Source organism: Fistularia commersonii, chromosome 14, assembly GCF_037954325.1.
Source record: "Fistularia commersonii isolate RoL2024-O1a breed Wild chromosome 14, RoL_Fcom_v1.0, whole genome shotgun sequence".
NCBI lineage: Eukaryota > Metazoa > Chordata > Actinopteri > Syngnathiformes > Fistulariidae > Fistularia > Fistularia commersonii.
The window spans coordinates 3,769,231-3,784,151 of record NC_141297.1 but is presented as its reverse complement, the minus strand read 5'-3'; the positions used below and the strand labels follow the sequence as shown (position 1 = coordinate 3,784,151).

Sequence of the window (14,921 nt, the reverse complement as noted above, 5' to 3'; positions counted from 1 at the left end):
TTGTATGAAAAAGTGTTTATTTAAGGGGACCGGACCGCAGCCTCAACAGCTTATTCTTTCTTACATACAAGTTTCACATGATCACTTTGGGACGGAAACCGCCGCCTGCAGCAGCGACGGAAGGATCACAACAATACCTTCCCTCCCGACGGACGGGAAGGAACGGGCTTAAAAGGAAACACTGCGGATCAGCGGTTGGATAACTGTGGCAACTGCAGCGCGGCCTGGGTCAGGAACCAAGCGACACCAAAAAGATGATTTAGGTCAAACAGTTTGGCTCCCGTCTTGCTTCACTCCGGAGAATGTCGCAAGTATTTGGGACATCAGGCGGAATTTAGAATTTGTTGAAGTGATTCTCGTTCCAGGTGAAGAACAGACCCAAACACTGCAGGTCCTCTGGACTGAAGGTGGTGTTCAGGCCCCGAGCTGCAGGCAGCGGCTCCGTCCGCGGGTCGTGACTCCGACCCCCGAGAAGAACCGCCTCTTATTTACATGTTCAACGCCCTGAGACGGAGAACGTGAGGAAAATACAACTTCTTCTCAAAATACAAAATAAATATCTTTTTAAATTAGCTACTTTTAATATGACACCCACCACCGCTAATTTCATCATCAGGGAATGCGAGGGTAAGACTCTGTGTGTGTGTGTGTGTGTGTCTACATGTCGGGGCAGCCTTGCGTCCCCACGGCGCCGTGTACCGACAGAGGTTTGGACAACGTGGCCGACCTTCGGTTGATGGTCAGATGACGGATGCAGCCGTGGAAGGACGGCAGGTCGGCGGGCAGGCCGACGACTGGAGCGCCCTCTAGTGGACGAGGAGGGAACAGACATGTAGATTAAGTTCGGCGCTCGATTTTGACTCCATGCGTGGGGCGGAAACATGGACGCGCATGTGAGCTCACCTGGTGCCCCCCCGAGGTAGACGTTCTCCTTGGCCGCCCCGGACCGGCTCTGTTTGGGTCCGACGGCGGTCTCCACGGCGCCGTCCACCATCAGCTGCAGCACGCCGTCCTTCTTCAGCACTGCGGACAAGAGAGCGGTGTGACGTCACCGTCATCATCACCTAGGGAGAGGGGGCGGGGCCTCACCTTTGATGGCGTGCCAGCGTCCGTTACACACCGGTTCTTCGGGAGTGGAGGAAGAGGAGTAGTCGGCGCCGCCGCTGCTGATGGCTGCGGTGACCTGGAGGTTGGCGTTCACATAAGACACCCGTGATTGACGTCAGCCGCCCTCAGGCTCCCCCTAGTGGTGGGTTTTATAATATTTGTCGGGACGGCGGGGCCCACCTTGCCGCGGTGGAGGACCAGACTCAGCCGCTGGTCAGGTGAGGAGCCCACGTGCAGCAGCAGCCCAGAGTCGGAGGTGGGCCGGAACTCCAGCTGGACCTCGAAGTCCCGACCCGGAGCCAGGGAGGTGTCTGCGGGAGGAGGGGAGGCGGTGAGAAACAGGACGGCGGCGGCAGGGGGACGGAAGTTGCGTACTCACCGATCAGCAGGCGTCCGCCGCCGCTCGCAAAGAAGGCGCCGGGCTGCAGGGCCGTCTGGAAGCAGGGCACGGCCCCCTGGCTGTAGGAGGGGCTCCCGGCCGGGGCCTCGTTCAGGGTCAGGTCCCGGACGCAGCCCGCGAACCCGCCGGCCCCCGAAGCCTGGAGGACAAACACACACGTCAAAGACGAACCTCCGGAAGTCCGGACAGCCGGCGGCGGAGGGGCGGGGCTACCGTCAGAGGGGGCGGGGCTCCGCCCAGGTACAGCGGCCCCGCCAGGCGGGTTCCCTCCTCGGCCGGGACCTTCTTGGACTGAACGTTGATTCCATCCACGATCAGACTGATCTTCTCCCCGTCGCGCTTGATGAAGACCTGGGGCCGAGACCGGGTTAGACGCTACCGTTGGACACTGACTCCGCCCCCCTCCGGTCACGTGACCTCACCGTGTGCCAGCGGTTGTCGTGGTATTTCCTGCGGCTGCGAAGGCTATGCCTCTTCTTGCCCCCGTCCAGCGCCAGCAGCAGGTGTCCCTCGGACACGGCGAGTGTCAAGGCGGCGCCGCGCCGCCCGCCGGCAACAGCGGCGTGCAGAACCAAGCCGTCGGACGAGTTGATCCTCAGCGCAGCGGAGATGTGGAGCCTGCGGAGGACGGAGACCTCGGGTCACATGACCTCCACCCAAACGCCTCTTACCTCCCGCGACCCGGAGCCTCACCTGGAGCCGAAGGAGGCCGGGAGCGAGTCGAACCTCTGGAAGCTGTGGGCGGCGCCGCTGAAGTGGAAGGCGCCCTCCAACCCACGAGACGCCGCCTCCGACGCTGCCGCCGCCCCGCAGCCGCGAGCCGAACGGCTACGAGACGCAGACGGCTTCTTGTTCTTCCCCTGTGATTGGACCAACCAGGAAGTGGAACAGGAAGTACTCGTACCACCATGAGTCTTTAAATTGTACTTCACAGTGTGTGTGTGTGTGCATGTATATGTGTCTGGGTGTGTCTGTGAGTGGGAGTTTGTACGTGCAACTTGATCTTATATGTGTCTACCTTGTGTGTGTGTGTGCGCATGTGTGCCCCTTGTTCTGTGTGTGTACGTTATTTTATGTTTGTGTGAGCATGTCTACCTTGTTCTTGTTTGTGTACCTTGACCTTTTGTGTGTGTGTGTGTGTGAGAGAGTGTTTAACCTGTTACTGTGTGTGTGTGTGTGTGTGAGTGTATATACCTTGTAATTTTCTGTGTGTGTGGGCATTGTCCTTGTGTTTGGGTGTGATTGAGTGTGTGTTCCCTGTTCTTATGTGTGTGTGACTGTGTACCTATTACATTATATTATTGTATGTGTTCACCTTATCCTGGGTGTGTGTGTTTGTACCTTGCTCTTGTGTGTGTGTGTGTGCGTGTGTGCGTGTGTGTGTGTGTACCTTTGTCGTTGTATGTGTAACCTGTTCCTATCTGTGCGCGCCTTGTTCCTGTGTGTGTGTTTGTGTACCTTGTTCTTGTGTTTGGGTGCTGCTACACTGATCTGCTGAGGTCTGGTGGCAGCAGGACAGTCCAGAGGAACGTTGACGTTCTCCTTGGCCTTCAGCAGGTTCAGAACCATCTGACGCCCGACGTCCCTGAACAACAACAACCACATAACGGGTCAGAGGTGATCCTGGTCCCAGTCCCGATCCCGGTCCCCCTCCGCCACCTCCGACCCCCTCACCTCTTGACGAAGACGTTGCTGATGCAGCCGGTGAGGTTGCTGAGGTTCTGGTCCGGCATCCCCCCCAGGAAGGTGGTGCCGGCGGCCGGGCCGCCGCGGCCCCTGCTGTCCAGACGGACTCCCTCCTTGGCGCGCTCCAGCATGTCATCCATGTAGAGGCGGATCCTGCCGCGGGAGGAAGCGGGTCATGGAGGCGGGCCGAGGTTCTACGCCGCCGGCGGCGCCTCGGACGGCGGCTGTTACCCGTTGCTGTTGCTGTAGACGGAGACGTAGTGGCTGCTGTCGTCGTTGTAGGTTTTCTGTGTTTTCACCTCGCTGTTACCCGCCCTCACCACCAGGTAGCCGTCGAGAAGGAGCACCTGGCAGACGCCGTCCTACAAGGACAAACGTCCTCTTGAATATGGTGATTTTGAAAAAAAAAAAAAGAATGACAGTCCGAGTCGTCCGTCTGACCCGGACGCTCACCGTGTCACGGTGGTAGAACATCAGCCCGTCCTTCTGCGCCGTCCTGAAGCTGAAGCTGGCGTAGAAGTTGCTCCTCAGGCCGGGGACGTTGCCGAGGGCCAGGTCTAGGTAGCTCTGGCCCGTGAAGTGGGCCTCCCGGGCCACCTGAGGGGACGGGGGGGACGGGTCAGCGTCCGTAGCCGGGGGCGACCGCCACGCCGGCCAGACGGCGGGTCTCTCACCAGGAGGTCGCCGGAGCAGCCGAAGCTGACGCCCGAGCTGGTCATCCGCTTCAAGTCGATGTGGGAATTCTGGGCCTTGACGTTCCGGAAGCAGCCCTTCAGGGAGCCCTGCCGCGGGAACAGGGTTTTCAGCCTGAACACACGCACACGCACACACACACTGGATCAGATCCACACACTGACAAGTGGTAATAACATGAAAAAATGCAAATAACATAGTCATTAATGTGTAATAACCACTGCATCCGTAGCGGACCTGGATACAAATAAAAGTAATTATTCAGTTTTAATTTTAGTTTAGTGGACAGGAAGTGGAAATGAAAACAACGGCGGCTGATGTGAAACTACAAATCGGCTGGTGGTGACGGGAGCCATTTAGGTTAAAAAACTACATTTCCCAGGTTACTTACTGCGGGGGCATCCTGTGCTCAGGGACGCCGCCCAGGAAGTAGCTGCCGCTGAAGGGCGGGATGTTCTCGGTGAAGTGGTGGGTGTAAAGGCCCATGCGGTTGTTCCTCACGACCACCCGGTTTGGGCTGGAGCGCACGATGATGATCTCCAGCTGGAGGGTCGCAGGTACGGGAAACTTAAAATCTCAGCGGGTGGGAGATCTGTCAATCAGCTGGGAGGAGGCGGGACTCACGGATTTGGGTTCGGCATCGCTGATCTTCAGGATGTCCGACGACGGTTCTTTGGGCTGCAGCTCCACCATCTCACCGCCGCTGAAGTAGTAGAAGACCTTCAGGCGTCCCTGGAGGACCGCCAGGCACAGGAACTGATCCTGGACACACACACACACACATTTGTTTATACCGTTCACACACACACACACGTACGCACGCACGCGCACATGGATGGGTGTTCTCGAGTTACCCCGTTGTGCAGCAGCAGCAGGATGCCGTTGTGCGACAGCAGCTTGACCTCCTGCTCGAAGCGCTGCATGCGCGCAGACTCGTCGGTGAAGGTGACCTGGGCGAAGCCGGTGCCGTCGAAGTAGGCGGCGTCGTTGACCCACGCCTGGCTCAGAGCAGACTTGGACCTGTCACACACACACACACACACACACACACACACCTCAGAACCTTGTCCCGGTCACATGTTCTACAAAGGAAGCTAACTGTTAGGCTAACTCATAGCTTCTCAAATACGCTTTTTTGTGCCCACGGCCGCCTGGCTATCTGGATGGCACACAACCCTGGCCAGCTGGAGGTGCATCTGGGCTACCACCACCTCACTCTCACACACGTTATGTTTTTTTTTTTTCGCCTTGTTGTTGTCACTCCACTCTCATCCTGCTTTTACCTTTTTTTATTTCATTATCTATTTTTTTATCCTTGCTGCTATTGTCACGTTTTTGTCTTTATACCAGTATTTTATTTAATATTCATATTTGTCTCTTCTGTTTTATATTTATATTCCTATTTAGGGATCTTCTATTGTATATGTATATTCCTATTTTTGTCTCCTACATTTTAGATTTATATTTACATTTATGCCTTCTATTTCAGATTTATATTCATAGTTATGTCTCCTCTTCTTAGTTTTATATTCATATTTATGTCTCCTATTTTATATTTATATTCCTATTTATGTGTCTTCTATTTTAGACTTATATTCATAGCTCTGTCTCTTTCATTTTAGATTTATATTCATATTTATGTCTTCTATTTTAGATTTATATTCATAGTTATGTCTCCTATTCTTATATTTATCTTCAAATTTATGTCTCTTCTATTTTACATTTATATTCATACTATTGATATGGTTATTGTTGTGCTCCTGGACAAAATATTAGAATATCATGAAAGAGTAACTTTTGTTTTTTAATTGCATTACAGAAGATAAAGAACTTTATCAGAATATTCTAATTTTCTGAGACTGTCCTGTATTTTATTTACAATTGATACTATTTATAGTTGTGGCGGAGAGTGGAGGGGGGCGTGAAATGGTAGCTTCACTGTGAAGCTAACAGTTAGCATGTCGCTTACACATATCTCAGATATCCTTCCAAAAAAAAAAATTTGACATCCATCCTGCGTGTTTAAAAAAATACAAGAATAAAAGTGGAGGGCGTGCGAAATGGAAGTTTCACTGTGAAGCTAACAGTTAGTATGTCGCTAACACGTATCTCTGACATCCATCCTGCCTTGTTTAAAATTTTAAGATAATATGAGGATAAAATTGGAGGGAGTGCAGGAGGAGGGTGGCGACCTGCCGCATGGCGGGTCCTTGGTGGTATTGAGCTTGAAGGCGTTCTGGAAGTTGTACAGGCTGATGACCTCCTCGTTGAGGGTGTCCAGCTCCAGGCAGCCCTTGAAGTTGGGCAGAGCGAGGGGGGGAGGAGGCTGGGGGCAGAAACACAAATCCATGTCACGCTACCTTGGTCGGACATGGAGGTCCAGACGAGAAGGTTCAGGTTCTGCAGAAACACAAACCCCAGAACCTTCCAGCTCCAAGTCATCTCTTTTCTCATTTCAAACTCAAGGTCCGCGGGCCAAATGTAGCCCGTCACGTCATTATATGTGGCCCGCCAGAACATCTTAAAATAAAAGTCAACCGCGTGCATTGATCACAAAGTACATTTCCCCACAATTCATGCCGATCACGTTACCCGCAAGGGGTCGGAATCCCGCCATTAGATCGCAGTGTATCCACATCAGTGCCATTTACAACAAGTGAAAGTGAGACGTACAAATGATCCCTCAAAATTCCAGGAGGAGAAAAGTTGATGCCGATGGAAGATGTCTGTGGAGGTTCTCAGTCATCCGGGTCGTGGTGAATTCTTGTGGAAATCTTCTTGTCTTGGCAAATGGACTCTTGTTTCCTCGCTAACTGAAGAAGCCCCTCGGATGAGGGGTGAGAGGAAGCGAAGAAATTCAAGTCCAGTTGCCAAGACAAGAGGATTTCGACAAGGATGGAGAAGGAAGGCTGTTTCACGGAAGACGGCAAGGCAACTCCATGTTTGTGCTTCGAGGAGAAAAAGCAGTATGTCTTTTGTGTCACGAGGCGGCGTCGGTCGCCACAGAGTACGATCTAAGTGGCCATTTTGAACCAAACACGGAGCTAACGATGCTAAAGTTAGCCCTCCAGAAAAACAAAAAATTGTCCAAGAATTAAAAGCCAAACTACGACGGCGGCAGAACGTGTTCACAAAAGCCGCATCCAAAAACCCGCTGCAGTGAAAGCTCGCTCTATTGTGGCTGAAGAGTGGCTGTTACATGTGGCCCTTTGAGGGGAACCATTATGCTGATGTAGCCCCGAGTTTGACACCCAACTTCTAAAGGTTCTCAAATCTAGAGCCATTGTTGTAGTTCTAAGGCTGGACTGCTGGAGCCATCTGTCAATTTCCAGATCCTTCTGGGGTTCTCCACGGACCCTGGGACCCTCCGCCCCCCCGAGCCGGTCCCTCCTTACAGTGAAGGAGGAGGGGTATCCTCCCACGTAGAAGACGGTGTCGTCGGTCAACAGGTTGAGCAGCCCCTGGTCTCCGGTGGCCTCAGCGTAGGCCTTGATTACTCGCTGGTCTCCATCCGACCCCTGCGAGGACATGGACATCTGGCCGTACTGGAGGATCCTGGACGGACAGGCGGGGACAGAGGTCACATGACCAACAGAAGGTACCTCCCATTGCCCCCCCCCCGCCAAAAACTACAGAAGACCTCAGCAGATGAACTGGAGGTGAGTGAACATCCTCACATCGTGTGTGTGTGTGCGTGTGTGTGTGTGTGTGTGTGTGTGTGTGTGTGTGTGTGTGTGTGTGTGTGTGTGTGCGCGCGCGTCACCTCTCCAGCACCACACTGTTGAATTCCCCGTTGGTCTTGACGTCCTCCGTCATCACCACCTCGGCCGTTTCTCCGCCCACGTTGAAGTACCAGCGCAGCCTCCGGCCCTCCAGCGCCATCCCAAGGTACTCCTTATCGGACTACAGACGCCAAACTGTCAAAAACTACAACTCCCAGCACTCCTCTCCTCACAACACTGCATTCAGGTGCTTCTTACGTCACTTGATACAATAGCATTATAACAGTTATAGCGCATTAATAACCTATAATGTATTTGAGTAGAACTGCATTTTCAATGTCATGGTCAGTTTTTCAAAAATACTAAAATATTAATCTCGTTTTTCCCTGAATGAAAAATAAAATGAAATAATGTTTTCAGTCATTCAGTATTAAATAATCATTTACGTTGAATTACAGCAGAACATTGACTGGTCTGTGACAAAGCTCGTAACTCAGTGCGCTCTTTGGTCAAATTAAATCTAAATCTAATCTCTATTAAAATGAATTTAAATGCTATAAATCAGTTCCAGCCCCCTAGTTTTGTTACATGTTTTTATAGAAGAAAAATGTACTTTCTGAATAAAAAATAATGCATAAAAAAATTATGATATATTAAAAAAAAAAAAAAATGTTAGAAGAAGAGGACTTTTAATTTACCGACTCCACACTTAATGCTAAAATGTGTTGCTAAATGTAACATGCACACTTTGCAACACTTGATGGCTAAAATTTATTTAACTCCAGAATGAACGCTGCTCCTCTTTTTAAAACCATCAGACCATCCCCGAAAAATCCACTGTGCTTCGTCTCAGATCTCAGAAAAACAAAGTTCCGCCGTAGTCGGAAAGATGCTAATAGGAGCTGAACCACAATGTCTACAATGTCAACATGGGGTCGTCGCGGCAACACCTACGTCCTTGTTGCCGAGGTAGAAGATGAACTGACGGGGGCCGTCGTCCTGGCGACGGCCGCGTGAGGCCTCGGGGAGCGTGATGTCAAACTTGAGCGAGGTGTAGGACGCCAGGTCGGCCAGGTTGGACGGCGTCCGGACCTGGACTCCGGACGCTCCGTTGAACTTGACGGGGACGCTCACCTGCGGGACGAGGGGGAGGGGCTTAGCACGGGTTCACCATGGCGAGGGGGGACGGCGAGAACGGGGGGCGTCCCCACCTTGCTGGCGGCGTTCCGGGCCTGCTGGATCAGCTGGCGGATGCGGCTGATGCTCTCTGAGATGTTGGGCATCTGGGCCGAGTGGTTCTGCAGGTGGTCCAGCTTCTTCATCAGCACAGGGATGGCGTCGCCCAGCATGCCGACTGCAGGCGAGGGGTTATTACGGTTTACCGCGGTTGTAATAACCGTGTCGTTACAAGTAAGTAGTAGCCCCGCCCCCCCCTACCCGTTCGGTTGGCCTCCATCAGCACGCCGTTGATGTCCTCGTTGGTGACGTTGGCGTCCCCGTACGTCTCCTGCCACTGGTCCAGCTGATCCCGGATCGGACGCAGGGCCTCGCTGACCCGCGTCGCCGTGGCGTTGGCCTTCGCCGCCACACGCTTGGCCTGGTTGATCTCCTCGCTGATATCTGGGGAGAGACGGCCAAGGAATATTCCATCAATGCACTACGTTTTTGTTTTTAAAGTTTTTACACATATTTTTAGTAATTCCACTTTTTTATGTTATTTCACATTTTTCAAGCTATCACACAGTTTTCACATTATACATATTTTTGGTTATACAAGTTATTACATATTTGTAAAGTTATTCCACATTTATGAAGTTACTACACATTTTTTAAGTATTGCAGTTCTTTCAAGTTACTATGCATTGTTAAGTAATTACACATTTATTTAGTTATTACATAATCTTAACTTACTGCTAATTTATAAGGTTCCATATCTTCTCAAGTTACTCCACATTTTTAAGGAATTCCACTTTTTTATATAATTTCAAATTTTTCAAGTTACTACAAATTGTTTTTAGAATTACACATTTTTTGCATTATTATACTTATTTAAAGGTATTGCACATTATTTTATTATTTCATCTCATTATTTAGTTATTACAGAATTTTAAGTGATTCTGCATTTATTAAGTTGCTACACATTTTTCAAGTAATTCCAATTTTTTATATTATATAAATTTTTTTCAAGTTATTAATTAATTTTTTTTAAAGTAATTTTATACTTATTATTCCGAGTCATTCCGGGATTATACGGTTAGTCAACATTTGAATAAATTCTCGATTAATGAGAATTTAAATCATATTAGATATCACCTTCAATAGATGTTGATTATTCTATGGACTAATGTTAAAGATATTGTGTGAGTGTGTGTGAGTGTGTGTGTCCTTACCGGAGGAGACGTTGAGGCTGCGCTGAACCTGCTCCAGGTCCTTCTTCACTTGGATCTTCTTGGCGTCGGCTCGCTCCAGTCTCCTCCGGACGTCCTCAAGCTGCGGCTTCAGCTCTGTCCAGCGCGGGAGCGGCGTTAGCATTAGCTTAGCACGAATAAAGTTTAAAGAAAACAAAAACTTTACGGACCGTTGTTCAGCTGGTTCTCCAGCTGCTCTGCTTGGGCCTTCAGGTCCAGACTCTGGTTCTTCAGAGAGTTGGAGAGCTCAGCCACATCCTGGTCCTGGATGGTCTGCTCACACACACACACACACACACACACACACACACACACACACACACGCACACACACAATCGTGATGTCTAAATTCTATTATGTTATTGTCTTGCAGTGTAAGCTGTTCTCGGTTACCTGCAGTGCGCTGCCGGCAGCGGCGTCGGCCATATTGGCAGCGTCCTCGGCCTCCCTGATGCTGTCGATGACCCTGCCGTAGGCCTGCGACACGTCGGCGAAGCCCTCCTTCCTGGTCTCGGACACCAAGCTGCGTCGGACGCGTGCGGATGTCAGATCGCGGCGGGGAACGAGGGGGCGCCGGCGGCCACGACGTACCTGGACAGGTTCTTGGCGAGGGCGTCCAGCAGCGCGGCGTGCCTCTCCGCTTCCTCCACCAGCGGGATTTTGGAGTCCACCAAGGCGAACTTCTGCACCTTGTTGGCCAGCGGCGCCCGGGCGCCGTCAAGCTTGGCCGCCAGACGCTCGTACTCCTGCGTGGACGAGGAGCGGCGCCGTCAACATCGCCGTCATAACCTCATAACCTTCTCTCCATCTTCTGGAGAACAACATGCGGCCTCCTTTGGCAGCGGAGAGCTCCAGGATTTGACTTTGGCGAGGAGGAGCCAAGTGTGTGTGCGGGGTGGAAGAATATATGTTGGTTTTTTTTTAAACGTGGCTTAAGACGTGTTTTTTTGTTTTCCGAGGACTGCCATGAATGCTATTATACATTTATTACACATTTTTTTTAGGTTATTAGACATTTTTCAAGACATTATTTTTAATTACTGTACATTTGTTAAGTTATTACACATTTATGAAGTAACTACATTTTTTATATCATACATACGTTTTAAAGTTATGACATATTCATCAAGTTAATACACATATTTTAAAGTAATTCCACTATTTTATTCTATTTCACATTTTTTAAGTTAATACAAGTTGATTTAAATATTACACTTCTTTATTGTTATTACACAATTTTCAGTTATTGCACATTTTTCAGATTATACATATTTAAAGGCATTCCACATTTATTTAGTTATTACACAATTTTAAGTTATTACACATTTTCACATTATTATGTTTTTAAAGGTATTACACATTTATTAAGTTACATTCACCAAGTTACTACACATTTTTTAAGTGATTCCACTTTTTATGTTATTTCACATTTTTCAAGTTATTGCACATTTATTAGTTTATTATACATTTTTTTAGTTATTCTTATACTTGAGTTATTCCTGGTTTATTAGGTTATTACGCGTCTAAAATTAAAAATCTATTAATGAGAACTTAAATAATGTTAGATATTTTATGGACTAATGTTAAAGACGACTGTGTGTGTGTGTGTGTGTGTGTGTGTGTGTGTGTGTGTGTGTGTGTGTGTGTGTGTGTGTGTGTTCGTTCCCACCTCCTTGGAGTCGTAGAGTTGGGACAGCAGGTTGTTGACCAGGGCCACGTCGTCCTCGGCCATCTCCAGCTGCTCGTCCACCTCCTTCTGCTGCCTCAGCAGGTCCTCCGTCCTCCTCTGACACACACACACACACACACACACACACCAAAATCAATATCTCCAGGTGTTTCCTGGACCTTTGTGGCGTTGCTCCTCCTCCTCCTCACTCTGTAGAGGTCCAGCTGCTCCTGGTTGGCGTTGTTGATGTCGGCCGCCCGGGCCGTGATGTTCACCGCCTGGTTCAGGGCCTCCCGCAGGTCCATCATGTCGCCGTGGAAACGGGACAGGCGCTCCCTGACGGCCCTCGCCACGTCTTCGTTCCCCGCGTGGCGGCCCGAGAAGCCCTCGGTGACCCGGTCCAGAACTGCACAGCCATTGGACGGGAGGGAGGGAAGGGGAGGAGTCAGTTCACATCCACCATCTTCATGAGCATTAGCATTGCTACAACAACGGTAGCAGTAGGAGTACTAGTTCTAGAAGTGGAAGTAATAGTAGTAGTAGTGATGGTAGGGGTAGCAGTAGTAGTACTACCAGTAGCAGTAGTTATTGTAGAAGTAGCAGAAGTAGTTTTAGTGGTGGTAGTGGTAGTAGTAGATTGGTAATAGCAGTGGTTTTAGTACTAGCAAAGTAATGGTAGAAGTGGTAGTAGTATCAGTAGTAATAGTAGTAGTGGTGGTGGTGGTGGTCGTAGGGGTAGCAGTAGTAGTATTACTAGTAGCAACAGTAGTTGTAGAAGTAGAAGTAGTGTTAGATGTGGTAGTAGCAGTAGTAGACTGGTAATAGCAGTGCTTTTAGTACTAACAAAGTAGTGTTAGAAGTGGTTGTAGTTGTAGTTTTTAGAGTAGGTAGCAGTAGTAGAAGTAGTCTAAGTATCAGTAGCAGTGTTTGAGGTAGTAGTGGAGGTAGTAGTTGGAGTACTACTGCTAGTAGTAGTGGTGGTGGTTGTTGTGGTAGTTGTTCTAGAATGGTGGTAGTAGTAGAAGTAGTATCAGTGGTAGTGTTCAAAGTAGTAGTGGTAGCAGTAATAGTAATAATAGTGGTGAAGGTCATAGTCATAGTAGTCATGGAAGTAGTAATAAGAGAAGAATTACTGGTCGGAGTAGTTTTAGAAGTAGTAGTAGTAGTGTAAGTAGTTTAAGAAGTGGTAGTAGTAACAGTAGTGGTGTACAAAGTAGTAGTGGAAGTAGTAGCAGTAGTGGTGGTGGTGATGGTAGAGGAGCCAGTAGTACTACTACCTGTAGCAGAAGTATTAGTAGCAGAAGTAGTGGTAGTAGTGGTGGAAGTAGTAGTTGGAGTAGTGGTGATTGTAGGGGTAGCAATGGCAGTAATAGTAGTAGTAGGGTTGGGAGTGGTTTTAGAAGTTCTACAAGTAGTAATAGTAGTAGTCGTAGTAGGAGTAGTGGGGGTAGCAATAGTAGTGGTACTCGTAGTACCAGTAGTAGTGTTTGAAGTTGTAGTGGGAATAGTAGGAATAGTAGTAGTGGTAGTGATAACAGTAGTGGTAGTGATAGAAGTAGTAGTAGTAGTAGTAGAGTTTAATCCGATGGGAGCCATGTATTTTTAGTATAACCGTACAGTAGTTAAGTACTACCAGGTGTTGGTAGTACTCTGTGTGTTGTTCCAGTCCCTGGTGTGTTGTGAATGTGGCTGTGGGTATTATGGTGTGTCCCCGGCCGCCCCGTTTCCATGGGAACTCACGGTCGCGCGCCTGGCTCCGCTCGCGCTCGGCCGCCGTCCTCTGCCCGCCACAGCTCCTCTGCCTCATCTCCAGCATCATGGCCTCCATCTGGACCATCTTCCTGGCCAGGTCCTCCTCGTCCTGCTCCGCCTCCGTGCCGTTGGACAGCGACTGGTTGGCGGCCAGGAGGAGATCTGCGTCCGAGGAGAGGGAAGAGGTCGTCTTCGTCGTGGGACTCGGCAAAATCACATTTTATAAATTTCATTTGTATTCAAATACAAGTTTATCTTCTCGCACTTCTAATGTCCGTCGACATGTTCCTCAAGAAGGACAGCAGGTCCAGCGCCCTCTGGTGGCTGTCGGTGGTACTGTCCTCCAGAACGCCAACTCTGCCTGACGTGGAGACCGACTGGACACACACACACACACACACGCACACACACACGCACACACACACACGCACACACACACACGCACACACACACACACGCGCGCATACACACACACACACGCACACACACACACACACGCGCGCGCACACACACACACACACGCACACACACACACACACACACACACACACACACACACACACAAACACAATTAGCATTGGTATTTTAGCCTCAGACAACCAGCACCCAATCACAGCTGCCTCTGAAGGAGGAGGCGGGGTTTAACTCTGACAAGTCAGCTGTCAATCATCCAAGCGTTCCGTTCCCACCTATGGACAGTTAGAGAACACAAGGCAGGAGGAACTGGAGGGAACAAAAGGAATGCAAACATGGAGAACCTTGCAGAAGAACATGTGGAAAATCAAAAGTAGGAGAACATGGAGAGATTGTGTCTGTCTGTGTGTGTGTGTGTGTGTGTGTGTGTGTGTGTGTGTGTGTGTGTGTGTGTGTGTGTGTGAGCCCACTTTGTCCTGCAGCTCATCGATGTCGGCGTCCATGTTCCGAGTCTCGGCCTCCAGCAGGTCCAAGCGGCTCCTGCTGCCTTCCAAGGAGCTGTTGTAGTCCTGGATGGAACGCTGGGAGAAAACACACACACAAATCAACTGTGTGTGTGTGTGTGTGTGTGTGTGTGCGTGCGTGCAGAAGCGCGCGTGCGTCCTTACAGCGACGTCCTCCACAGACTTGTTGAGGCCGGCGAGCTGAGCCCAGGCGATGGAGCTGGCGTTCAGGTTCTTCAGCAGGGCGCCGACGGCACCAATGTCGGCGTCCATGTTTTCCAGGTCGTCCAGCAGCTCCCCCACGCAGCCGTCGCATGCTGAAACACCGAATGGCCGTCACCGCGTGCACTTCCATGCACTTCCATGCACAAATCCGCACAGGTGGTACGTACGCTGGCATCGCACGTGTCCGTGATGCTCCACCGGCACGCTGCGTTTGTCGGCGCACACGTCGCACTGGCCGCCCGTCATCCCATCTGCGCAGCGGCACTCCCCGGTCCGCGGGTCGCAGTGTCCTCCCCGGCACCGGCACTCTGCGCGGGACCAGCGTGTTCAGCTCGCCGTCCG

At 50.2% G+C, this 14,921-nt stretch overlaps 1 protein-coding gene across 1 annotated transcript in view; it reads right to left on the bottom strand.

Moving 5' to 3' along the window:
• Positions 1 to 14,921, bottom strand: part of lama5 (laminin, alpha 5) — a 64,296-nt gene continuing 49,375 nt past the window's right edge. The window contains exons 50-82 of the mRNA XM_086159970.1: positions 14,747 to 14,887; positions 14,520 to 14,671; positions 14,322 to 14,432; positions 13,703 to 13,814; positions 13,426 to 13,599; positions 11,895 to 12,091; positions 11,686 to 11,802; positions 10,608 to 10,762; positions 10,410 to 10,539; positions 10,187 to 10,289; positions 9,999 to 10,112; positions 9,046 to 9,228; positions 8,820 to 8,962; positions 8,563 to 8,742; positions 7,650 to 7,789; positions 7,282 to 7,441; positions 6,079 to 6,212; positions 4,741 to 4,906; positions 4,511 to 4,648; positions 4,278 to 4,429; positions 3,868 to 4,000; positions 3,647 to 3,790; positions 3,425 to 3,555; positions 3,182 to 3,346; positions 2,966 to 3,092; positions 2,201 to 2,367; positions 1,930 to 2,125; positions 1,721 to 1,858; positions 1,487 to 1,646; positions 1,288 to 1,418; positions 1,090 to 1,183; positions 904 to 1,023; positions 1 to 806 (exon numbers count right to left, since the gene is read on the bottom strand). Of these exons, the coding sequence (XP_086016096.1) occupies positions 658 to 806; positions 904 to 1,023; positions 1,090 to 1,183; positions 1,288 to 1,418; positions 1,487 to 1,646; positions 1,721 to 1,858; positions 1,930 to 2,125; positions 2,201 to 2,367; positions 2,966 to 3,092; positions 3,182 to 3,346; positions 3,425 to 3,555; positions 3,647 to 3,790; positions 3,868 to 4,000; positions 4,278 to 4,429; positions 4,511 to 4,648; positions 4,741 to 4,906; positions 6,079 to 6,212; positions 7,282 to 7,441; positions 7,650 to 7,789; positions 8,563 to 8,742; positions 8,820 to 8,962; positions 9,046 to 9,228; positions 9,999 to 10,112; positions 10,187 to 10,289; positions 10,410 to 10,539; positions 10,608 to 10,762; positions 11,686 to 11,802; positions 11,895 to 12,091; positions 13,426 to 13,599; positions 13,703 to 13,814; positions 14,322 to 14,432; positions 14,520 to 14,671; positions 14,747 to 14,887 (4,757 nt within the window). The 3' untranslated portion in view covers positions 1 to 657. The remainder of the gene's footprint in view (positions 807 to 903; positions 1,024 to 1,089; positions 1,184 to 1,287; positions 1,419 to 1,486; positions 1,647 to 1,720; positions 1,859 to 1,929; positions 2,126 to 2,200; positions 2,368 to 2,965; positions 3,093 to 3,181; positions 3,347 to 3,424; positions 3,556 to 3,646; positions 3,791 to 3,867; positions 4,001 to 4,277; positions 4,430 to 4,510; positions 4,649 to 4,740; positions 4,907 to 6,078; positions 6,213 to 7,281; positions 7,442 to 7,649; positions 7,790 to 8,562; positions 8,743 to 8,819; positions 8,963 to 9,045; positions 9,229 to 9,998; positions 10,113 to 10,186; positions 10,290 to 10,409; positions 10,540 to 10,607; positions 10,763 to 11,685; positions 11,803 to 11,894; positions 12,092 to 13,425; positions 13,600 to 13,702; positions 13,815 to 14,321; positions 14,433 to 14,519; positions 14,672 to 14,746; positions 14,888 to 14,921) is intronic.